This window comes from Panthera pardus, unplaced genomic scaffold, assembly GCF_024362965.1.
Source record: "Panthera pardus isolate Hobbes unplaced genomic scaffold, ASM2436296v1 HiC_scaffold_4, whole genome shotgun sequence".
Classification (NCBI taxonomy): domain Eukaryota; kingdom Metazoa; phylum Chordata; class Mammalia; order Carnivora; family Felidae; genus Panthera; species Panthera pardus.
Window position 1 is genome coordinate 225,691 of NW_026526969.1, and position 26,910 is coordinate 252,600.

The 26,910-nt window shown below is 41.8% G+C and overlaps 1 protein-coding gene across 1 annotated transcript in view; it reads left to right on the plus strand.

The window, feature by feature from the left end:
* The window catches only part of NIPSNAP2 (nipsnap homolog 2), a 35,876-nt gene extending 22,126 nt beyond the window's left edge, over positions 1 to 13,750 (plus strand). The window contains exons 8-10 of the mRNA XM_053893818.1: positions 6,673 to 6,767; positions 10,952 to 11,035; positions 12,620 to 13,750. Of these exons, the coding sequence (XP_053749793.1) occupies positions 6,673 to 6,767; positions 10,952 to 11,035; positions 12,620 to 12,684 (244 nt within the window). The 3' untranslated portion in view covers positions 12,685 to 13,750. The remainder of the gene's footprint in view (positions 1 to 6,672; positions 6,768 to 10,951; positions 11,036 to 12,619) is intronic.
* Positions 13,751 to 26,910: the final 13,160 nt, after the last annotated feature.

Sequence of the window (26,910 nt, forward strand, 5' to 3'; positions counted from 1 at the left end):
CACAGTTGAGGCTGTAATAGGTGTCTGGCTTCTGCACCCCAAATACCTGGCCCCCATGCCTCTGTTAGAGCACTTGTCACCCCAGTGGAGTCTCTAGTTTCTAGTTCTACAACTCTGTCTACAAGACCTGGCACATCCTGGGTGGTTGGTAAATGTTGAACAGAGGGCAGAAACTAGTGGTTACATAAGAAGAAAAGGTCTTTGCCAAGGCCAGTTGCCAAACTTGTAAACAACTTCTGTGCCTGAGGGGAATAGATTATATATATTCATGCAGTAGAATCTACTACTACACAGGGCTCAGATCCATGACCTGCAAGATCATGACCTGAGCCAAAGGTGGACGCTTAACCAACTGAGCCACCCAGGCACGCCTCTGCAGTAGAATCTTATATGGTGGTTAAAGTAAAACAGATCTGCATATGGATAAGCATTGAAAACACCAAGTTCAAGAGAAAGAGCTAGTTAATGTGTACAACGTGATGTCTTTTAGGTAAAGTTGTTTTCATGTCTGTTTATTTTTGAGAGAGAGTGCAAATGGGGGAGGGGCAGAGAGAGGGAGACACAGAATCTAAAGCAGGCTCTAGGCTCTGAGTTGTCAGCACAGAGCTGGACGCAGGGCTTGAACTCACAAACCGTGAGATCATGACCGGAGCCAAAGTGGGAGGCTTAACCGACTGAGCCACCCAGGTGCCCCTTAGGTAAATTTTTAAATGATGTAACAAAAGAGTCCTATAAACAAGTTGTATATAACAATTATATGAAAAGATAGAACTGTTGTTCATGGATACATACATATGAAGTAGAAATACAAAACCATAGACAGGAAGACATGTTTTCAAAAGAGGTAACTGCTTCCAGAATGTAACTCATGGGGGAGGGTGGGTGGGGGTGGGGAGGAGAATGCAAAGGGAGCTTCACCTGTTTCTGTGGTGTTCAGTCTGAAACAAATACGAGAAAATGTAAAGTATTGATATTTTAAAAATCTAGGTGGCCAGAATGTTTTAAATCATAATTTAAAAGACAGTTTAAAAATCATCCTAATACATGTTCAGAAGTCATTTGAAAATATTGAATACCAGTTTTATTTTATTAGAGACACTAATTTCTTTAAAAAAAAAAAAGTTTATTTATTTTTGAGAGCGACAGATCATGAGCAGGAGAAGGGCAGAGAGAGAGGGAGACACAGAATCGAAAGCAGGCTCCAGGCTCCGAGCTGTCAGCACAGAGCCTGACACGGGGCTCAAACCCACAAACCGTGAGATCATGACCTTAGCTGAAGTCGGACGCTTAACTGACTGAGCCACCCAGGCGCCCCTAGAGACACTAATTTCTAATAAGAAACACTTTAAAAATTAGGAATAGAGAATATTTTATTTAAATCAGGTTGGTAACCTTTTCTGTAAAGGAACAAATAATAAATATTTTAGGCTTTGGTGTGCTTGGGTGGTTCAGTCAGTTAAGTGTCTGATGTCAGCTCAGGTCATATCATGGTTCACCGGTTTGAACCCTGCATCATGCTCTCTGCTGACGGAGATTTTGTGTCTCCCTCATGCTCTGTCTCTCTCTGTCTGGCTCTCTCAAAAATAAAAATAAAACATAAAAAATTAAAAAAATATATTTTAGGCTGTGTGGACTGTTCTGGGTCCATAACGATTATTTAACTCTGCTATTTTAGTGTGCAAGCAGCCGTGAACTATTTGTAAATGGGTGAGCATGGCTGTGTTCCAACAAAACTTTATTTATGGTTGCTGAAATTTGAATGTCATGATTTTCATGTATCACAAAATATTCTTTTGATTAGATTTTCGAGCATTTAAAAATGTAGAAATCATTCTTAGGTTCTGGGCCATCAAAACAAGCAACAGAGCAGGGGATTTAGTCTGAGGGTCTGCTTTGCTAGCCTTGATTTAAACGAAAGCACTATCCATTTCCTTCCATGTGTTCTTTTTTTTTTCCAGTTTTGAAATTTCTTGCTTTGAACTACATAATTTCTAAGATCTAGGTCCAAAAAATGGCTCTGTGATTCTTTTTTTTTTTTTTTAAGAGTTTCTTTTTAAGTAATCTCTGTACCCAACATGGGGCTTGACCCCACATCCCAGACATCAAGAGTTGCACGCTTCACCAACTGAGCCAGCCAGGTGCCCCCATGATTCATATTTCTAATAAATCTTTTCTTCTTGGGTCATCAAAGGCTACATAATGCAAGTTAGAATTTTTTTTAATTTGAAAACTAAGAAATACATATTTAATTGTATACTGTTATACAGTTAGTACCTATAGGCACCATTTTATTAAGGGACCTTTTTTAGGGAGGGGCCTTATAAATGTAATAATTTAGTTGCCCACAGAATAGGATCATTCATTATTTCTATTTTTGCATGTTACTAATTAAGACTTGCCCACCATGGGGGTGCCTGGGTGGCTCAGTCAGTTGAGCATCCAACTCTTATTATCAGCTCAGGTCATGATCTCCTGGTTTGTGGATTTGAACCCCACAACTGTCAGCACAGCTGACAGTGTGGAGCCTGCTTAAGATTCTCTGTCTTACCCCCCACACACACACCCTCCTTCACTCATGCATTCTGCTGTCTAAATAAATAAATAAATAAATAAACAAAAAAACAAACTTAAAAAAAAAAAAGATTTGTCCACCGTGGCCTTCACAAGGAAGTACTGAGATTTATTCTTCAGTTACTTAAAAAATTATTTATAAATCCAGCTCAGCATTCAATTTATATTTTGGCATATAGGTAACTATTTAAGATGGTGATCTCCTCTTCAGTACATGCTTCTGATTATTACGAGGCTAAGGCAAGTACGTTTTCTTTGCCTACTGTAACTGAATTAGAAAAATTCATAATGAAATTAATAATCCTGAATATTTATCACTATCAGTGAAAGACAGTTTTTCCCCACCTCTAAGTTAGAATGCACGTTAAAGTGATCTGCTTAATTTCAATAATTTACCAATCAGATTTGTAATTTTTGTGAAGCTATCAATCACTTAATTCTAGATATAAAGGTTAAACAATTTAATATCATTTAGGGGTAGCCCATGGGAGCAATAGCAAGAGATCCCTCCTTCACCACAAAAGAGCCTAAAAGCTTGGGTCACCCTCAGAGTTGAGCTTATGGGTATGAGAGCTGAGATGTACAAATTGATCTTAAGGAGGCTGGCTTTATCACTCCCACTGCGGTTGCCCTTGCTCTGATCCTATACCCCGCTGCTTCCTTGATGTTCTAATTCAGTTGCTATGAAGTTTTCCTCCAGGACAAAAATGTTCTGGTCAAGCCAACTCAGATATCTTGTCCCCCAAGAGTACTGTCTCACGGTAGATGTTAGTAGATTGATATCCTTGTTCATATGCCCCCAACTCTTCTAAATTAACTATAATGAATCTATCTTCCCAAGTCCTGTCAATTCTGACACCCTGATCACAGACTTTAGACCAAAACGTGTTGATGTAAATTTACTGGGTAGTCTGTGGTGGGCGGTCTCCAGCTGTGCTTTTCTGGGTGACCTCCCTGTATCATTCAAGCCACTTGTTTCATTTTTAAGTTTGATTCTAGAAAACTGCTTTTGGGAAACATACATTTTCTAAAAATAGTTTTAGGATTTCAGATGCATCACTAAATATCAAGTAGTTGGTACAAATATGAAAGAAGGTGTTTAAGGAACTGACACGCTTGCAGTAGGAAATTTTAAAAGGAAAGTTTAAGACAAGTGCAAATTTTTAGTCAATTTAATCACAATTTCTTTTTTTGTGTTCTGATTTTCTTTTATTTTCACAATGTTTTATAATATCCCATATACAAGACCTATAAACTTTTCATTTCTAGCCTTTCAACATTTTTTATTATATCATTAAAAGTATCATTTATAGGGGCGCCTGGGTGGCGTAGTCGGTTAAGCGTCCGACTTCAGCCAGGTCACGATCTCGCAGTCCGTGAGTTCGAGCCCCGCGTCAGGCTCTGGGCTGATGGCTCGGAGCCTGGAGCCTGTTTCCGATTCTGTGCCTCCCTCTCTCTTTGCCCCTCCCCGTTCATGCTCTGTCTCTCTCTGTCCCAAAAATAAATAAAAAACGTTGAAAAAAATTAAAAAAAAAAAATATCATTTATAAAATCTCCATTTTTTTAAATGAGGATATAGAGATGAATTAGAATTTGTACCTTGACTCTATAAGGCAACTGATGAATTCACTTATTTTGTTTGTTTTGTTTTTCTTTTTTTGTCTTTTCAAAACTTCTTTTATTTTTTATTGTTTTAAATTTACATCCAAATTAGTTAGCATATAGTGCAACAATGATTTCAGGAGTAGATTCCTTAGTGCCCCTTACCCATTTAGCCCATCCCCCCTCCGACAACCCCTCCAGTAACCCTCAGTTTGTTCTCCATATTTATGAGTCACTTCTGTTTTGTCCCCCTCCCTGTTTTTATATTATTTTTGTTTCCTTTCCCTTATGTTCATCTGTTTTGTCTCTTAAAGTCCTCATATGAGTGAAGTCATACAATTTTTGTCTTTCTCTGACTAATTTCACTTAGCATAATACCCTCCAGTTCCATCCACATAGTTGCAAATGGCAAGATTTCATTCTTTTTGATTGCTGAATAATACTCCATTGTGTGTGTGTGTGTGTGTGTGTGTGTGTGTGTATGTATATATATATATATATATATATATATATATATATATATATATATACATACATACCACATCTTCTTTATCCATTCATCCATCCATGGACATGTGGGCCCTTTCCATACTTTGGCTATTGTTGATAGTGCTGCTATAAACATGGGGGTGCATGTGTCCCTTCGAAACAGCACACCTGTATCCCGTGGATAAATGCCTAGTAGTGCAATTGCTGGGTCATAGGGTAGTTCTATTTTTAGTTTTTTGAGGAACCTCCATACTGTTTTCCAGAGTGGCTGCACCAGCTTGCATTCCCACCAACAATGCAAAAGAGATCCTCTTTCTCCACATCCTTGCCAACATCTGTTGTTGCCTGGGTTGTTAATGTTAGCCATTCTGACAGGTGTGAGGTGGTGTCTCATTGTGGTTTTGATTTGTGTTTCCCTGATGATGAGTGATGTGGAGCATTTTTTCATGTGTTGGTTGGGCATCTGGATGTCTTCTTTGGAGAAGTGTCTATCCATGTCTTTTGCCCATTTCTTCACTGGATTATTTGTTTTTTAGTTGTTGAGTTTGATAAGTTCTTTATAAATTGGATACTAACCCTTTATCTGATATGTCATTTGCAAATATCTTCTCCCATTCTGTTGGTTGCCTTTTAGTTTTGCTGATTGTTTCCTTCGCTGTGCAGAAACTTTTTATTTTGATGAGGTCCCAGTAGTTCATTTTTGCTTTTGTTTCCCTTGCCTCCGGAGATGTGTTGAGTAAGAAGTTGCTACGGCCAAGGTCAAAGAGGTTTTTGCCTGCTTTCTCCTTGAGGATTTTGATGGCTTCCTGTCTTACATTTAGGTCTTTCATCCATTTTGAGTTTATTTTTGTGTATGGTGTAAGAAAGTGGTCCAGGTTCATTTTTACGCATGTCGCTGTCCAGTTTTCCCAGCACCACTTGCTGAAGAGACTGTCTTTATTCCATTGGATATTCTTTCCTGCTTTGTCAAAGATTAGTTGGCCATACGTTTGTGGGTCCATTTCTGGGTTCTGTATTCTGTTCCATTGATCTGAGTGTCTGTTCTTGTGCCAGTACCATACTGTCTTGATGATTACAGCTTTGTAGTATAGCTTGAAGTCTAGGATTGTGATTCCTCCGGCTTTGGTTTTCTTTTTCAAGATAAGCAGAATTTCATGTTATACACAGACACATATATATATATACATATTCTCCCACACACAGGAATGCCATTTGGTACTCATTTTCCTGATGGTTCATTCTGGTAAGGGGGAAAAAAAAAAACAAGAGGCAGAATCTTTTTCTTTCATTTTTTATTGAAGTATAATTGACACGCATGTTAAATTAGTTTCAGGTGTATAGCACAGTGATTGGGCAAGTGTAGCTACCTTCTGTCACCATACAACACTATTATAATACCACGAGGCAGTTCCAGTTTTGATAGTGATGGTATATCAGCAGGAAGCTCCACATTCATGTTTTTCCATGTGCTGTCCAAGAGGTTGAAGAATCTCCCTTTGAGTTTAGAAAGCTCATGTGTCTTCAGAAATCATGGTCTGCAGCTGCTTTGAGGGTGTGCCCCCTTCTCCTCTGTCTTAAACCCCACTCTCCAGGGTGGCCCCTGTCTCCCTTAGATATAGTAACTCTTGGCATCTTGAGTGTTCTAATATCCAGGTTTTTGTCGCTTTCCCTCAGCAGGTTCTTGGAGAAGCAATTCTGTTTAAGTTGACAGGTCCTATCCTCTGCCAATTTTCTTGACTTTATGTCAAGAATCAGGAGTGCAACCATGTATTCTGAAACATTGATTTTGTTTAGTCATTACTGTCCATTTCCCCTAAAAATGACTCTTCTGGTAACAGAAAAGTACATTTACATCTTATATAGGTTCTGTATATTAAAATAACATTCAATTGCATTTGGTAGTTAAAAAAACAGTCTTCATATTGAACAACTTGCTCTGAGGATAGAAAAAATCTGATTCTTTTTAATGCACCTGATTCAGTATCTGAACACTGTCATTGTCCCTTCCAGGGCTCGTGCAATTCGCTTCAGACAGGATGGTAATGAAGCAGTTGGAGGATTCTTCTCTCAGATTGGGCAGCTATATATGGTGCATCATCTTTGGGGTATGTGTTTTTTCCTTCATTTTTGTGTTACTGGGATTTCAGGGTTCATTACCAAATAAATTAAACTAGGCAATAAAGCACATCTCAAGTCAGTAACTTTAAACACCATAGCAAATCCAAACATCATAGATGGAAAGTAAATGCTGGTCTATCTACAAGGAAAGAGGTCAACAGTGATGAACTGTCTGCAAGGAAAGAGGTCAACAGTGAAAAGCCTGTAGATTTGTGGCACGTTAGCAGCTGACGTGGGAGTGGGAATAGTGGTGAAAGGAACAGGCAGCCATGGGAGAGGGAAGATGGTAAAACTGTTGTCCCTTTCTAGACACTTCCCATGACTCCTCAGAAACAATCCTGCATTTTACCAGAGAAACACCTCCCCACACACTCGCTGCCTGCCTTGTGTCTGATTACATTGTCCAGAGGCCCTTCTCTGTGTACCTTTTCCAACCCTGCCCACTTTTGTTTGGCACCATCGTTAGTATCTCTCAGGGCCTGACTCAGGTGTGCCCCCTCTCCCCCCCTAATGAGTGTCACTCTCCTCTTGAACCCCCAGAGCCCAGTATCATGTAGGTAATCACGTGTGGCTATTTGTGTCTGTCTCCCTGCTAAGAACAGGAATTAGGTCTAAGTAATAGCTTGGTACATTCTGGGCACGTCTGTATGTTTATTAAAGTTTTTGTGGGTTTTTTTCAAATGTTTGTTTATTTTGAGAGAGAGAGAGAGAGAATACGAGTAGAGGAAAGGCAGAGAGAGGGGAACAGAACCTGAAGCCGGCTCTGCACTGATGGCAGTAAGCCCAACGTGGGGCCCGAACCCACAAACTGTGAGATCATGACCTGGGCCAAGGTCCATTGCTCAACCGACTGAGCCACCGAGGCACCCCTATTTATTAAAGTTTAAAAAATGAAAAGTGTAAATCATTTCCAGACCATATTAATAAACTGAGACGTTGGTTTGACTGCTCAGTCCCACCACGCGCTGCACCCTGAGAGCCTGCTGTGTTAGCATGGCAGGCTTACAAAGATAAGTGACAGGGCTAATGAAGGATTAAGACAACATAAGGGATATGCCACGAGGCAATGTGTGATCAGTAACACAGTTATATTCGGGGCACTCCCAGCGCTTAAAGGGATATAAACTAACATGTAGTTGAGGAAAATCAGTGAAAGGTGAATATGAGCTAGACTTTCAGATCTAAATAGGTTGCAGGTAAAGTCAAGCAGGAAGAGCTAGAACAGTGATGGAGATACGGGAATTTTTATAAACAGTGGTCAGAAAACTGTAAGTAGTGCAGACTGGCTAAATGGTAAGAGACCTGCTGAGGACCTAAGTCTGAAGTGGATAGCTTGAGGCAAGAAGAGTAGTTTTTACACCATCAGGGTCTGGGGAAGAGACCCCCATCCTCACCTCCACCAATCACTGCTTCAACCAGTTGCTGATCTCAGCTGCACACACTGGGCCTCCCTGGTGTGTAAGCAACTGAAAACCCTGCACCAAATAATAGATGCTCCCACGAGCATCAGGTGCAACGTTGTCCTAGGGACCTTGGTTCTCTAGCTAACTGGGATTTGACTTCATAAATACCAGAGTTGTCAAATCTAATAGATTTGGGAACAAATCTTCAAAACATATGTCCCTGCCTTTAGAGATTGTACTAAACATAATTTAACCTTTATGGGTTCAAGGTAGGGGTGAAGTCGTTTTGTTTTGTTTTTTTTTTTTAAATAATTATGTGGTCTGTCTGGAGGATATAAACTGAAAAGTCAGACCTCTTCCCTCACCTTCCCCTCAGGCTTGGCTCCTGCGCACCTTCCCAGACACCCTCAGTATCTGAGCACAGGAACTTGATGGTCAGGGTTGCCATGTGCTTTGACTCTCAGGCAGAGGGCAAGCCATGTACCCACTCCACTCACGTCAGGGTTTCCAGTGTGTCTGGATAGGGACTCGCGGGTGACAGAGCAGACAGACACTGGCGGGTGTAAGTGGCAGAGCTCTCACAGAAGCTGTGGGGAGCATAGGCCCTCAACTCCGTCCCATGGGGAGGACTTAAGGCTTCACAACAGCAGTTGACAAGGAGTTCACCAAGATGCTCCTCCACGCAGAGACGCAGAAGCCAGGAAGAGTGTGGTGCTCTGGCATTGGAGAGCGGCCAGATTGCGGCATGTGTCTTTGCTTAGGCAGTACTCTTCTCTACCTTCCTTTGTTGTCCCCAGTCAGTGTCCCAGATGTCCACTACCCTATTATATAGGAAAAAGCATCGAGATATGCAGAGATGAATTCTCAGTAGCCTGCCCCAAAAACTTACCCTCACTTTTCCACATTTTTTAGAGAACCGTGTTTATCGGGCACCTCCAGCGTGTTATTTTCTGCATCATTCTCTTTAATCCTCACCACTACAAACCACAGTGAGGTACCTGTGCCTCACAAATGATAAATCCATCACCTAGAATCGTCAGCAACTGAACCAGGCTCAGCCGTGGGCACTTCTGGCTTTTTCAAAGCAGATCATTCTACAACACAGCACTTCTTCCTTTTACCCTCGCACTTGATGCCATTCCTTCCTCACCTTCCTCCAGGCCCTGCCCCGTCCATCTGTTCCACCACCCCCATCTATGGGCTCCCTCTCCCCAGTAATATGAACATGACCAAGTGCTTCCTGCCTTTAAAAAGCCTCAAACCCAAGTGTCCACTGATGGATAAACAGATAAACAAAATGTGGTATGTATATATAATAGAACATTGTTTCCATAAAAAGGAACGAAATGCCAATACGTGCTTCAACATAGATGAGCCTTGAAAACATTAGATTCCGCTTACATGAGGTGCCTAGCATAGGCAGATTCATAGAGACAGAATGCAGGGTAGAGGCTCCTAGGGGCTGCCTGGAGGGGAAAATGGGAAGTTAGTGTTCAGTGGATACAGAGTTTTAATTTGGGATGGTGAAAAAGTTTCAGAGATGGATAACAAAGTGGGATGATTGTGAATGTACTTAATGCCACCTAATTGTACATTTTAAAATGGTTAAAAGTTAATTTTGCTATGCATATTTTACCAAATTAAAAAAATTTTAACTAAGAAAATTAAAAAACTGAAATTAAAAAAAAAGAACACAGCCCTCTCCAACCTGTTCCCTGCAAGGGGGAGCCACCACACAGTGCACTGGCCATGCACCTGCCCTCAGTTGGATGCTGCTGCTTATCATATGAACGCTAAATTGTTTTGCTCTGGGTGGTAAGAGGTAAAAGATTTCTCTTCCTTCTGTTTTTCAGCCTCTTCACAATTTTAGGTACTAAATTTATAGTCTATTACTAGTTGAGGGAAATTTTATCTTTAGGTGATTAAGTTGCTATACCTACAAAGGTAGGTCTTCTCATAAGGAGAAAGAAGCCCTGTGAAGAATAGGGTGTGTGTCCCAGAATAGAGAAACTAGAAGCCCTGATTCTTGTCCTTTTAATCTTGTCTGACCCTGTCAAGAGGCATTTCCCTGGTGAGTAGTTGGAAGGATCTTGCCAGGCTGGGATTTGGCAACCAAGGCACCCAGATGAGATACCTGAATTGTACCATGTGACACCAAGGGCCGTGATACCTTTGACCATGCTCTTCTCTCCACCTGGCATGCCTTTGTCTTCTGTTACTATCTGTCAGTGACATTCTTTTCAACCTCTGAGCCCGACCCACCTGGTCAAATCACACCTTCCAGACACCTCTCTCCAGTCTCCTCCCTGTTCCTGTGGGCTCTGTTCTCGAGTATTCCACAGTGCTCAACAGTTGACCTTGTCTTTACTTGTCTTTTTGTTCTCCACTGCATTGAACACAGTCTCTCACCCAGATAATTGTAGTGCTTTGGAAATGTTGAACAAAATTGAATATTGCTTAATTACAGTCTGACAGTTTCTGGTTATGAGTTTAACATTATTGAAGAACCTCGGTTTGAAAGGTAGGTCTTGAATCCACTAGACTGTAAAATTTAAAGAGCTGTTTATTTGCTTCTCTTACAAGGCCTAACATAATTTTTCTCAGAATAACCAGCTCACAATTATCCCAGCTTAGTACTAAATTCCCTCAGTAGTTACTTTAAGAAAACCAGCTGAGCAGCTAAATCAGTACTTGTTGGACATAGCTAGTGGAATGCAGGACAGTGTGTTTGGATTAAGTCTTGTATCTCCCGTGTGGTTATTTTTCAGCTTACAAGGATCTTCAGACCAGGGAAGATATACGGAATGCAGCATGGCATAAACATGGCTGGGAAGAATTGGTGTATTATACAGGTAACATTTTCAAGACATAAAACTTGTCATTCTTCTCATCTTACTGTTTTATGTTCTTTCACCCTAAAGCTAATATGTTACTTTTTAATTAATTAATTAATTAATTTATTTTTAAGTAATCTCTGCACCCAACGTGGGCCTCGAACTCATGACTCTGAGCTCAAGTGTCGCATGCTTTTCTGACTGAGCCAGTTTGGTGCCCCTTGTACTTTTTTTTTAAATAGTATGTTGCTCTAGGATGGTGAATCATAAGTTTGGGGGGATGAAGATTAGTCAGATTTTTCTTTAATAGTTGCATGACTTCTTTTCAATAAGGAATTTTCATTCTTTCAAGTATGTTTGGGGGGAGCCTGGCTGGCTCAGTCAGTGGAGCATGCAACTCTTGATCTCAGAGTTGTAAGTTCGAGCCGCACATTGGGTGCAGGAAAAAAAAAAATCTTAAAAAAACAAACAAAAAAAACTATGTACGTTGTCTGGTACAGTTTCAGACCCTCGCATGATGTACACTTCACATCATTACCCTTTTTTTTTTGTATTTTTCTGAATATTTATTATACAATTTTTTCCTAAGCTTTCCCTTTCTCATCAAAATTATCTGTTCCCAAAAACATTATAATTTAATACAGCAATTAAAAATTTTGAAAATTGACATTTTGACTTTCTGTATGTACATGTCTGTGCATGCACATGCATACCTGCATGCATGTATGCTATGAAATCCTGGTGGTTTGATTTTTGTAAGAACAGTTGGGCTTAATACAACCCAGAAATACTGACACAGGTAATAAGTACCAATCATGTTGCATTTCAGGTACACTTAAGCTCATATACTACTAACAAAAATCAAAGAGTAGTTTGTTCTAGAAAATAAGTATTATCTTGTCTTTTAGTTCAAAACACCATATAATTGCATGTGACTTTGTTGCCTGTTCTTACACTTTCATTAGTTTCCAGAGGCCTATTTTATTCAGCAGTGACAGTTTTTGAAGTACCGTGTATCTTTTCCTTTACAGAGTATAGTCAAATGCAGTATTATTTGATTTTATACAACTTTATTTAAAATTTTTCAATGTTTATATATTTTTGAGAGATACAGAGAGACAGAGTGTGAGTAGGGAAGGGCAGAGAGAGAGGGAGACAAGCAGGCTCCAGGATCTGAGCTGTCAGCACAGAGCCTGATGCAGGGCTCGAACCCACACAGGGTGAGATCGTGACCTGAGCCAAAGTTGGACGCCCAACCGACTGAGCCACCCAGGCGCCCCTATATAACTTTATTTTAGTTCAAAGTTCTCAACCTTTTGATAAAGCACCATTTTTCTTAAAACATGGACTTTCCTAATTCCCTACAAATGAAACACATCTCCAAACAGAATCTGCTTTAATTCTAATAACATCTCATAGGATGTTAATTGATCTACCATTAGCTTGTACATTTCTGCCCCTGAGATCAGTCCTATATTTTCCTCTATTCTGATTTTAAGCAACATGTCCTCTGAACGTTCTCAGCAACATATTCATTAATGTATATTTACCATAATCTGTTTAGAAAAGAACAAGCACGATAATCTTGATCCTTGTTTTCAGTCCCACTTATTCAGGAAATGGAATCCAGAATCATGATCCCACTGAAGACCTCACCCCTCCAGTAAAGCTGCAGATTTTAGATGTGCCTACAGAAATTTATGTGACAAGTATTTGTCATAAACTAATTTTAATTGTATATCAAGTGAAAAAGAAACACTGAAGTGTAAACTGCTGTATATAGCTTGTGAGAGACCTCTTTTCTTTAAAATTTACATAATCACAAGAAAGGAAACTATTATAGTTTGATTGTAACAGTCCTCAAATATACCTTATACCAACCACCAGCCACCCCTCCCCACCCTCTGGGAAAAGAGGGCCCGAATTAAAATTTGAATCCTCTCCAACTAGGAATCTAACCATGAAAAAAAAAGTGAGCAATTTCTTCATAAAAAGCAAATCTGTTTTATAATTACAGATTTTTAGGCAAATTTCTTGTATCAGGAAGAAATATAAATTTTGTCATGTTACTCTAGCAGTTATTTCTGAGTCTCAGACCAGGAACCAATTCTGAGTGTCCCCAATACCTGAAAGTGTTTTAATTCTCTCTCCTGTTTAATTGGTCAGCATAGTAAATGACGTGTCATTACTAAGCTGGTAGTGGTTGCTAAGGTGCATTTCATCAGTAACTCAGTCTTTACCTAGCATATTGTGATGGCTCTATATGAGGGGAAATAATGTGTCATATGTGATTCTGAAATGAACGCCTCGAATAGCACTAATTTTTATTTGTATATTTTTCTACAACAAATTGAGTAGCATTAAGAAAAGAGGTTTTATTTTGTAAACAATCATTTGTGACCTCAGACATTCTGTAGTTAATATTTTAGTAAGCTCACAGCAGATACTTCCAAGATTACGTACGAGGGGTGGTGCATGTTGAGATTTAAATTGGAATAAAGCTGCCTACTTTGTCTAGCTCTGATTTAGTTTTTTAATACAGTGTGCCAATTTTGTGACTGTAATCATGTGCAAGTCCTGTTGAAGTGAAAAATTAGGTCTGACCCCCAAATTAAAGAATTTATGTGTAAAATAAAGTGTGGATAATTCTCATATCAAATGTCAAACTTTTACATGTGAATGGTTTTCTCCAAGAACATATAAAAGTCAATAAAACATCTTGATTTTCACATATGACATGTTTGCAGTCTTTTTTTATGAACTTGTGCTAAGAATGACCCTGTACCTCTTGAAAAATAGCTTGTCCCTGTGAAGTGGGCATATGTGAGTCTATAGAGCAAAATATTAAATAAGCTCACCAGCTTCTAACTAGCCATTGAACAAGGTGTTTTGGGAAACAGGCTTTGTGTACCAGTGCATGGAGTTTGGGAGGTTGGGGCAGCGGTCAGAAGAACAGGCCCTTTCAAGTCCATGCGCTGCTCCTTGATGAGGTGCTTCCCTCTTTGGTGTTCTGTTCCCTTAACCTATAAAATGGGGAGGTGGAACCCAATGACATTTAACGTCCCTTCAGCTCTGAATTTTGTAACTGGCTCTTCTTAATGCCACAGAAAGCAGTAGGAGAGAGAGGGCATAGTGAGCTCTGGCATAGAAAACCTGCATTTTCGGGGCCCCTGAGTGGCTCAGTCGGTTGAGCATCTGACTCTTGACTTTGGCTCAGATCATGATCTCATGGTTCAGGGGATTGAGCCCCATGTCGGGCTCTGTGCTGACAGTGTGGAGCCTGCTTGGGATTCTCTCTCTCCATTTCTCTCTTTGCCCCAACCCCCACTTTTCTCAAAAAAAAAAAAAAAACAAAAAACAAAAAAAACTAAAAACATGCATTTTAACAATTCTACTGATTAGATGCTCAGAGCATGTTTGTAGGATGTGAGTGAAAGAACTGTTTATATGAAACTGCTTTCTAAACTGTATAAAGAAAAATGGTAGAATTAGTAATACTAGTAAAGATGATCTAGCTATTCAGAACTGGAAAAAAATTGCTGGGAACAGACTTTTCACTAACAAATTGTGTGGACTTAAAGTGAACCATGCAGAAGTCAGGAATTTTCTATCATTCACTGGGCTTATTAGGGTTCTCCAGAGAAACAGAACATAGGATATCTAGATACACACATATACAAAAAGAGACTTACAGGAATTGGCTACTGCGGCTATGGAAGCTAAGAAGTCCCACAATCTGTCATCTGCCAGCTAGAGAACCAAGAAAACTAGGGGTATAATTCTGTCCAAGTCCAAAGGTCTGAGAATCAGGAGAGCTGATGGCTTCACTTCCAGTCCAAAGTCAGAGGCCCAAGAACCAGGAGCTCCAGTATCTGAGAGCAGAAAGTGAACATCCCAGCTCAAGCAGAGTGAATCTGCCCTTCCTTTACCTTGTTCCATTTGAGCCCCCAAAAGATTGAGTGATGCCCACCTACATTAATGACGAGGGGTCTTTTATTCATTCTGTTGAATAAAATGCTGATCTTCCAGAAACACCCTCACAGACATACCCATAAATAATGTTTTACCAGCTATCTGGACATCCCTGAGGCCAGTCAAGCTGACACAAAATTAACCATCACAACTGAGCTCACAGTTGTGGGATGAGTTGGATGAGGCTCCCCAAATTGCCTCATCTACCCAATTCCCCATCCAGGGGCCCTTCCCCTGGTGACCACCGGAATGTGCAAGAATGACATTTTCTTTTAGAAACAGTCATTCTCTTTTTGTGTTGCTCTCTTTTTATTTTGAGAGAGAGAAAGCGCATGTGTGTGAAGGGGAAGGGGCAGAGAGGGAGGGAGGGAGAATCCCAAGCAGGCTCCATGCTGTCAGTGCAGAGCCCGATGCAGGCCTCAAACTCCCGAACCATGAGATCGTGACCTGAGCTGAAATCAAGTGTCAGAGGCTTAACCGAGACCCAGGTGTCCCTTGTGTTGCTTTCTTAAAGGAGCTTTCTGTTCAGAAAAGCACAGAGCAACGAACTAAAATAGAGCTCTTTCAGAATACACCTACTCTGGGAAGAGGAATTCTGTCCTAATTAAGTCATTGGATTTCACAATGCAGCCTGCCTCACACTAGGCTATAGTCTTTAGTCACGTCAACAAATAGTGAGTTTCTGTTATGTGCCAAGCACCAGACACCTAAAATAATATGAACAAAACGTGACCCCTGCCCTTGTGAAGCTTCCAGTCCAGTGAAAGGAGTCTGGCAATTAAAACATAAAATACCGTAGCTTACATGATATGGTAGGAGTTGATAAATGCTATAGCAGGGGAAGGTAGAACGGGGTAATGGAGATAGGACTCTGAGGGTGGGCTGGGAGGGGCAATATGCAGTATTAAATCTGTCTGGTCAGAGTTGGCCTTGCTGAAAAGCTGAGTTTAAGCAAAAAGAGGTGATGAAATTAGCCAGTGTTTGGAAGGGGATCCCACCACGCTGAGGAAATGGCTACAGCAGAGACCCTCAGGGAGGGTCATGCCTGGCATGCACTAGAGCAGCACAGACACTGGCTGGAACAGAGGAGAGGGACTGCCTGGTGGGAGATGTCAGAGGTCGCGGGGCTGGATCAGCAGGGTGTTAGGGGCCACTGAAAGGACCTTGGCTTTTACTCTGAGGTGGGATCCACTCAAAGGTTTCGAGCAGAGGAGGGGCATGATCTGACTTACATTTTCTATTTTTTATTTTTAACATTTATTTTTAAGAGACAGAGGCAGAGCAGGGGAGAGGGAGAGAGAGAGGGAGACAGAATCTGAAGCAGGCTCCAGCCTCTGAGCTGTCAGCACAGAGCCCGATGTGGGGCTCAAACTCACAAACTGTGACACCATGACCTGAGCTGATGTCGGACGCCCAACCAAGCCACCCAGGTGCCCCGATCTGACTTACATTTTAAATGGCGGCTTGAACTAGGGGTAGCAGTGGAGGTAGGGAGAATGGTGAGATTCTGAATGTACCTTGATGGCAGAGACAGAATGATTTCCTGAACGACCGACCGTGGAGTGTGAATGAAAGAGAAAAACCAAAAGTGACTCAAGTTTTTGGCCTCCCCAACTGAAAGGATGGGGAAGGCTGTAGGTGAAGTAGGTGCAAGAGATCTGGGGAAGTGAAGATCAGGAATCATTTTGCTTATATTGAGTTTGAGATGTCTCTGCAGATATTCAGGTGGAGATATCAGACAGGTATGTGTGTATTTGAATCTGCAGTTCAGGAGCGCAGCCTCGCCTGGAGATACGCATTTGTGAACTGTCTGAGACTCTTAAATACAGAGAACAAACTGAGGGTTGATGGGGGGGTGGAGAGGGGAGAATGGGTGATGGGCATTGAGGAGAGCCCTTGCTGGGATGAACTCTCAGTGCTGTATGTAAGCGATGAACCACAGGAATCTATCCCCAAGACCAAGAGCACACTGTACACACTGTGTGTTAACCAATTTGACAATAGATTATACTAAATGAATAAAGAGGACTTTATTGCCCGAAAAATAAATAAATAAATTCTTATGGGGAGTGAATGTAGATGAAGAAGAGGGCCAGGGTAAGGAGGAACCAGGAAGAGAGAGTGAAAAACTCTCTCAGGGAAACAGGAAGAAACTCAAGAAAGTGGCATGTCATGAAAGCTAAATGAACTAAGTCTATCAAGAATGAGATCACCTGGGGGGGTTCCGGAAGATGGCGGCGTAGGAGGACGCGGGGCTCACAGCGCGTCCTGCCGATCACTTAGATTCCACCTACACCTGCCTAAAGAACCCAGAAAACCGCCAGAGGATTAGCAGAAGGGAGTCTCCGGAGTCAAGCGCAGACTAGAGGCCCACGGAAGAGGGAAGGGCGGCGAGGCGGTGCGCGCTCCACGGACTGGCGGGAGGGAGCCGGGGCGGAGGGGCGGCCCGCCGGCCAAGCGGAGCCCCGAGTCTGGCTGGCAAAAGCGGAGGGGCCGGACGGACTGTGTTCCGACAGCAAGCGCGACTTAGCGTCTGGGAGGTCAGAAGTTAACAGCTCTGCTCGGAAAGCGGGAAGGCTGGAGGACAAAGGGAGGGAGAGCTGCTGAGCCCCCGGATGGCAGAGCTCAGCTTGGCGGGGAACAAAGGCGCCAGCGCCATCTCCCCCGCCCATCCCCCAGCCAAAATCCCAAAGGGAACCAGTTCCTGCCAGAGAACTTGCTCGCTCCGCGCAAACACCCAACTCTGTGCTTCTGCGGAGCCAAACCTCCGGCAGCGGATCTGACTCCCTCCCGCTGCCACAGGGCCCCTCCTGAAGCGGATCACCTAAGGAGAAGCGAGCTAAGCCTGCCCCTCCAGCCCCCGTGCACCTTGCCTACCCACCCCAGCTAATACGCCAGATCCCCAGCACCACAAGCCTGGCAGTGTGCAAGTAGCCCAGACGGAACACGCCACCCCACAGTGAATCCCGCCCCTAGGAGAGGGGAAGAGAAGGCACACACCAGTCTGACTGTGGCCCCAGCAGTGGGCTGGGGGCAGACATCGGGTCGGACTGCGGCCCCGCCCACTAACTCCAGTTATACCCCACAGCACAGGGGAAGTGCACTGCAGGTCCTCACCACGTCAGGGACTCTCCAAAATGACCAAACGGAAGAATTCCCCTCAGAAGAATCTCCAGGAAATAACAACAGCTAATGAACTGATCAAAAAGGATTTAAATAATATAACAGAAAGTGAATTTAGAATAATAGTCATAAAATTAATCGCTGGGCTTGAAAACAGTATACAGGACAGCAGAGAATCTCTTGCCACAAAGATCGAGGGACTAAGGAACAGTCACGAGGAGTTGAAAAACGCTTTAAACGAATTGCAAAACAAAATGGAATCCACGATGGCTCGGCTTGAAGAGGCAGAGGAGAGAATAGGTGAACTAGAAGATAAAGTTATGGAGAAAGAGGAAGCTGAAAGAAAGAGAGATAAAAAAAATCCAGGAGTATGAGGGGAAAATTAGAGAACTAAGTGATACACTAAAAAAAAATAATATACGCATAATTGGTATCCCAGAGGAGGAAGAGAGAGGGAAGGGTGCTGAAGGGGTACTTGAACAAATTATAGCTGAGAACTTCCCTGAACTGGGGAAGGAAAAAGGCATTGAAATCCAAGAGGCACAGAGAACTCCCTTCAGACGTAACTTGAATCGATCTTCTGCACGACATATCATAGTGAAACTGGCAAAATACAAGGATAAAGAGAAAATTCTGAAAGCAGCAAGGGATAAACGTGCCCTCACATATAAAGGGAGACCTATAAGACTCGTGACTGATCTCTCCTTTGAAACTTGGCAGGCCAGAAAGGCTTGGCACGATATCTACAGTGTGCTAAACAGAAAAAATATGCAGCCAAGAATCCTTTATCCAGCAAGTCTGTCATTTAGAATAGAAGGAGAGATAAAGGTCTTCCCAAACAAACAAAAACTGAAGGAATTTGTCACCACGAAACCAGCCCTACAAGAGATCCTAAGGGGGATCCTGTGAGACAAAGTACCAGAGACATCACTACAAGCATAAAACATACAGACATCACAATGACTCTAAACCCATATCTTTCTATAATAACACCGAATGTAAATGGATTAAATGCGCCAACTAAAAGACATAGGGTATCAGAATGGATAAAAAAACAAGACCCATCTATTTGCTGTCTACAAGAGGCTCATTTTAGATCTGAGGACACCTTTAGATTGAGAGTGAGGGGATGGAGAACTATTTATCATGCTCCTGGAAGCCAAAAGAAAGCTGGAGTAGCCATACTTATATCAGACAAACTAGACTTTAAATTAAAGGCTGTAACAAGAGATGAAGAAGGGCATTATATAATAATCACAGGGTCTATCCACCAGGAAGAGCTAACTATTATAAATGTCTATGCGCCAAATACCCGAGCCCCCAGATATATAAAACAATTACTCATAAACATAAGCAACCTTATTGATAAGAATGTGGTCATTGCAGGGGACTTTAACACCCCACTTACAGAAATGGATAGATCAGCTAGACACAGTCAATAAAGAAACAAGGGCCCTGAATGATACATTGGATCAGAGGGACTTGACAGATATATTTAGAACTCTGCATCCCAAAGCAACAGAATATACTTTCTTCTCGAGTGCACATGGAACATTCTCCAAGATAGATCATATACTGGGTCACAAAACAGCCCTTCATAAGTTTACAAGAATTGAAATTATACCATGCATACTTTCAGACCACAATGCTATGAAGCTTGAAATCAACCACAGGAAAAAGTCTGGAAAACCTCCAAAAGCATGGAGGTTAAAGAACACCCTACTAACGAATGAGTGGGTCAACCAGGCAATTAGAGAAGAAATTAAAACATATATGGAAACAAACGAAAATGAAAATACAACAATCCAAACGCTTTGGGATGCAGCGAAGGCAGTCCTGAGAGGAAAATACATTGCAATCCAGGCCTATCTCAAGACACAAGAAAAATCCCAAATACAAAATCTAACAGCACTCCTAAAGGAAATAGAAGCAGAACAGCAAAGGCAGCCTAAACCCAGCAGAAGAAGAGAAATCATAAAGATCAGAGCAGAAATAAACAATATAGAATCTAAAAAAACTGTAGAGCAGATCAACGAAACCAAGAGTTGGTTTTTTGAAAAAATAAACAAAATTGACAAACCTCTAGCCAGGCTTCTCAAAAAGAAAAGGGAGATGACCCAAATAGATAAAATCATGAATGAAAATGGAATGATTACAACCAATCCCTCAGAGATACAAACAATTATCAGGGAATACTATGAAAAATTATATGCCAGCAAATTGGACAACCTGGAAGAAATGGACAAATTTCTAAACACCCACACTCTTCCAAAACTCAATCAGGAGGAAATAGAAAGCTTGAACAGACCCATAACCAGCGAAGAAATTGAATCGGTTATCAAAAATCTCCCAACAAATAAGAGTCCAGGACCAGATGGCTTCCCAGGGGAGTTCTACCAGACATTTAAAGCAGAGATAATACCTATCCTTCTCAAGCTATTCCAAGAAATAGAAAGGGAAGGAAAACTTCCAGACTCATTCTATGAAGCCAGTATTACTTTGATTCCTAAACCAGACAGAGACCCAGTAAAAAAAGAGAACTACAGGCCAATATCCCTGATGAATATGGATGCAAAAATTCTTAATAAGATACTAGCAAATCGAATTCAACAGCATATAAAAAGAATTATTCACCATGATCAAGTGGGATTCATTCCTGGGATGCAGGGCTGGTTCAACATTCGCAAATCGATCAACGTGATACATCACATTAACAAAAAAAAAGAGAAGAACCATATGATCCTGTCAATCGATGCAGAAAAGGCCTTTGACAAAATCCAGCACCCTTTCTTAATAAAAACTCTTGAGAAAGTCGGGATAGAAGGAACATACTTAAAGATCATAAAGGCCATTTATGAAAAGCCCACAGCTAACATCATCCTCAACGGGGAAAAACTGAGAGCTTTTTCTCTGAGATCAGGAACACGACAGGGATGCCCACTGTCACCGCTGCTGTTTAATATAGTGCTGGAAGTTCTAGCATCAGCAATCAGACAACAAAAGGAAATCAAAGGCATCAAAATTGGCAAAGATGAAGTCAAGCTTTCGCTTTTTGCAGATGACATGATATTATACATGGAAAATCCGATAGACTCCACCAAAAGTCTGCTAGAACTGATACATGAATTCAGCAAAGTTGCAGGATACAAAATCAATGTGCAGAAATCAGTTGCATTCTTATACACTAACAATGAAGCAACAGAAAGACAAATGAAGAAACTGATCCCATTCACAATTGCACCAAGAAGCATAAAATACCTAGGAATAAATCTAACCAAAGATGTAAAAGATCTGTATGCTGAAAACTATAGAAAGCTTATGCAGGTAATTGAAGAAGATATAAAGAAATGGAAGGACATTCCCTGCTCATGGATTGGAAGAATAAATATTGTCAAAATGTCAATACTACCCAAAGCTATCTACACATTCAATGCAATCCCAATCAAAATTGCACCAGCATTCTTCTCGAAACTAGAACAAGCAATCCTAAAATTCATATGGAACCACAAAACGCCCCGAATAGCCAAAGTAATTTTGAAGAAGAAGACCAAAGCAGGAGGCATCACAATCCCAGACTTTAGCCTCTACTACAAAGCTGTCATCATCAAGACAGCATGGTATTGGCATAAAAACAGACACATAGACCAATGGAATAGAATAGAAACCCCAGAACTAGACCCACAAACGTATGGCCAACTCATCTTTGACAAAGCAGGAAAGAACATCCAATGGAAAAAAGACAGTCTCTTTAACAAATGGTGCTGGGAGAACTGGACAGCAACATGCAGAAGGTTGAAACTAGACCACTTTCTCACACCATTCACAAAAATAAACTCAAAATGGATAAAGGACCTGAATGTGAGACAGGAAACCATCAAAACCTTAGAGGAGAAAGCAGGAAAAGACCTCTCTGACCTCAGCCGTAGCAATCTCTTACTCGGCACATCCCCAAAGGCAAGGGAATTAAAAACAAAAGTGAATTACTGGGACCTTATGAAGATAAAAAGCTTCTGCACAGCAAAGGAAACAACCAACAAAACTAAAAGGCAACCAACGGAATGGGAAAAGATATTTGCAAATGACACATCGGACAAAGGGCTAGTATCCAAAATCTATAAAGAGCTCATCAAACTCCACACCCGAAAAACAAATAACCCAGTGAAGAAATGGGCAGAAAACATGAATAGACACTTCTCTAAAGAAGACATCCGGATGGCCAACAGGCACATGAAAAGATGTTCAACGTCGCTCCTTATCAGAGAAATACAAATCAAAACCACACTCAGATACCACCTCACGCCAGTCAGAGTGGCCAAAATGAAGAAATCAGGAGACTATAGATGCTGGAGAGGATGTGGAGAAACAGGAACCCTCTTGCACTGTTGGTGGGAATGCAAATTGGTGCAGCCGCTCTGGAAAGCAGTGTGGAGGTTCCTCAGAAAATTAAAAATAGACCTACCCTATGACCCAGCAATAGCACTGCTAGGAATTTATCCAAGGGATACAGGAGTACTGATGCATAGGGGCACCTGTACCCCAATGTTTATAGCGGCACTCTCAACAATAGCCAAATTATGGAAAGAGCCTAAATGTCCATCAACTGATGAATGGATAAAGAAATTGTGGTTTATATACACAGTGGAATACTACGTGGCAATGAGAAAAAATGAAATATGGCCTTTTGTAGCAACATGGATGGAACTGGAGAGTGTGATGCTAAGTGAAATAAGCCATGCAGAGAAAGACAGATACCATATGGTTTCACTCTTATGTGGATCCTGAGAAACATAACAGAAACCCATGGGGGAGGGGAAGGAAAAAAAAAAAAAAAAAAAAAAAAAGAGGTTAGAGTGGGAGAGAGCCAAAGCATTAGAGACTGTTAAAAACTGAGAACAAACTGAGGGTTGATGGGGGGTGGGAGGGAGGGCAGGGTGGGTGATGGGTATTGAGGAGGGCACCTTTTGGGATGAGCACTGGGTGTTGTATGGAAACCAATTTGACAGTAAATTTCATATATTAAAAAATAAAAATAAAAAAAAAAAGCGCTAGGAAATAAAGAGTGGGATCAGAAGGACCCTCTCTACTTCTTTCTTTATAGAGTTTGTAAAGTAGTAGGATTATAGGAGGCTTTTCTTCAGAGGAAAAAATTTAAAAATAAATTAATTCTCTACTAATGGAAAAAAAAAAAAAAAAAGAATGAGATCACCTGTGTCACATGCTGCTATGAGGCCAGGTTAGATGAGATCTGGTCACTTGGTGATGTACAGGAATCTTCTATCATTATATTAATCTATCAAATAATCAGTTTAGCAATTCTAGCCCAATTTGTCAAGTCCTTTTATTAAACGTCCATAGAAGAACGAATTGTATTATTTTGTCTATGAATTTTCATTGGGAATATTTGAAATTTACAAATTCATTTTCCATATGTTGTGTGTAGGTCTGGTGAATATTACTTGCACATGCCAACTCACTTTTTTTAAATGTTTATATTTGAGAGAGACAGAGAGAGCATGAGTGGGGGGAGGGGTGGGCAGAGAGAGTGAAACACAAAATCCAAAGCAGGCTCCAGGTTCTGAGCTGTCAGCACAGAGCCCGACGTGGGGCTTGAACTCACGAACTGTGAGATCATGACCTGAGCCGAAGTCAGACACTTAACTGACTGAGCCACCCAGGAGCCCCCATGCCAACTCATTTTTAATTACATTCATGTGATATCATCCATACTCCTTTTTAAAATTTATTTTTTTTTATTTTTTAGAGAGCACAAGCGGGGGAAAGGGGCAGAGAGAGGGAGAGAGAATCCCAAGCAGACTCCACACTCAGTGCAGAGCCTGAGGCAGGGCTCAATCCCACTGGGATCGTGACCTGAGCTGAAATTAAGAGTTGGGATGCTCAACCGAGTCACCCAGGCACCCCATCATCCTTTTTAAAAGCCTTCTCAGACCCACACTTTGCTCTCCTCCAAACCAGCACTTGAGAGAACCTGTTTCTTTTCCCCTTATTCTCACGGCTGCCTGTGAAGGAGCCTTTTCTTCAGTCTTGAATAATTATTAAACGTATGCCTTCAGTTTCTGGCTGGAACATAGATGTTCAATAACATGATGAATGGATAGAAGGAAGCAAAGGGGGAAGTAAATGGGGAGAGGGAGAAAGGGAAGGTAGGAAAAGAGAAAGTATGGAGACTATCAGTTTCAATTAGAAAACACACGGGGCAGGGTGCTTCAGTGGCTCCGTTGGTTGAGCGTCAACTTTGGCTCAGGTCATGATCTTGTGGTTTGGGAGTTCAAGCCCTGCATCATGTTCTGCACTGACAGCTCAGAGCTTGCTTTGGATTCTCTGCCTCCCTCTCTCTATCCTTCCCCCACGTTCACCTTCTCCCTCTCTCTCTCAAAAATAAACATTAAAAAAATTCATGGGGCAAAAATATATACATATGTGGGGCTCTCAAAGCAGGGCAGTGTCTTAATTCATACTATTTTTGATGCAAGTGTTAGGAATCCTGGGAGTTAGGATGATATGCCTAGGTAAACTCAGTAGAACAATTCAAAAGGAAAATAATAAACATATATAGAAATATGTTCAGAGTTGGAAACTGATCAGCAAAGTACTGAACAGTCCTCTATGAATTAGTACTAAAACTAGTACTTTTTGCAGAGTTCAGTGACCATTTAAAATGAAACCACTTGAACATTTTGTAAAACACATCTTACATTCTAGGGAATAAAATTTCATCTTCTGTATTAATATACATTAACATTTGTGATCAGAGTGTTAAGTATTAGCTTACAGTATATTGTTCTGGCCCCAGTAAGTTGTTAACTCTCTTAAATGTTTATTTTTGTGAGAGAGAGAGCTCACATGAGCGGGGAAGGGGCAGAGAGAGGGAGACAGAGGATCCAAAGCAAGCTCTGTGCTGAGAGCAGACAGCCCAATGTGGAACTCAAACTCACGAACCTCGAGATCACGACCTGAGCCGAGGTCGGACGCTTAACTGAGCCACCCAGGCGTCCAATTGTCAACTCTCTAGCAATGCATAATATAAAGAACGCTGAGGAAATCACTGGCCTGAGCTCCAGCTCTGAATGTGACCCTGTAGCAGTCATCAACTCTTGTGAGCTTGCTGTCCCCTGTTAAAAAGAGGACAGCGATATCTATACTGCTGACCTCAGGGATGTGAGAATCACAAGAGGAAACGTGCAAACACCTTGGAAATGTGAAAATGAGCAGTGTGACGTGTGGTCAGATCACTCCCGACATTTCCTGCATCCAATCATAACAATTCTGAGGGTCACAGAGGCAAAAGCCATCATGCTTGTGCCAACATTTGCTGAGGCGGACCACCTGACTCTCCGGAAGCTTCCTACCCCAGGTCTGAATCTCCAGAATCTTCCAGCCCCAGGCCTAGAATGCCCTCCCCAACTCTTGGGAATGGCAGCCGGCTGGACAGGAAGAAACACTTTTCTCCAGAAGAGAGAAGAATCATAGCGGCAAACCAGAGAAGGGGGTGGGATAGGAGATAAAGGCCTTGGGTTATCTCCTTTTTTAGGCGTATAAAAGCTTTGAGGGACTTCTGTTTCAATTTAATACCATGAAAAATTTCAATTCTTAACTTCATGACCCCAGTTCTTAACTATTTTTGTTTACATAAGCAGTGTGCATCATCAGAATGAAAAATGGCATCACAAGGATAGAAAGCCACATCGCACTGCCAACACTTCCTGACTCCTGTCCTACCACAACCACGTACATAGCTCCTGGGAGAGCCACTCTGTGGCTGTTTCCAGCAAATCCAGAATTCAAAAAGCAAGGAAGAGGTTAGGGCAGTTCTTGCATCATTTCAGGCTCACCCCAACACAACAAAGAAGGGATTGTGTGTGCTGCTTCTGTGCAGCTTGCTGAGAGCTGGGCAGCCTGGGGGCCCGGGGGCTTGTGCAATTGGTCTAAAAGGTTCTATGTGGGTAGATTTCTCAGCCCAGCAGACTCCCCTGAGCCAAATCCAGTGTGCACATCCTGTTCAGGACACCGCCCTGTAGAAGGCGGGCTCTGGCAGCCTGGCAGGTAGAAGCAGCAGGGGCTTCAGTCCTCCACCTCCCCGAGGACGGCTCTGCAGCTCACGCACACTGCTGGCGGCAGTTTGCAGCACCGGCAGCCCTGGCACGCCAGCCCTGGCACGCCCAGTCCTGCCCGGAGCTCAGTGCAAGGGCAAGTCCCACGAAACGGCTTCCAGGAGAGCTGCCAGCCAGCAACCTCGACCGAACAACCGCCTCGTTGTCTGGAGTCTCATGTAAATGTTGCCCAACCTACTTCACGTCTCTCCCGGGGCAACTTGGATCTGGAAGGAAATTCGATTCATCTGACTTGACTATTTGGCTAAATAATATCTGATTATTTGGCCAGATAAATTTAAATTATTGTTTTGAGGTATAAATTTTTTCTCATATAATTTCCTATATTAAACCATTCTGGCCTTTTCTACTTCATTATCTTCTTCCTACTTCCTAAACCTCTTTATCCTCTCCCAATTTTCAACCAGGGAGGGTATATAACCACATACTATTGTTTTTAATGTTTATTTATTTTGATGGGTGTGGAGAGGCAGAGAGAGAGAGGGCGAGAGAATCCCAAGCAGGCTCCACACCATCAGCACAGAACCCGATGCTGGGCTTGATCCCATGAACCGTGAGATCACGACCTGAGCCAAAATCCAGAGTCAGATGCGTAACCAACTGAGCCACCCAGGTTCCCCAATAACCACATAATTTCAAAGCATGTTCTGAAATGTCTCTTTCTTGGTA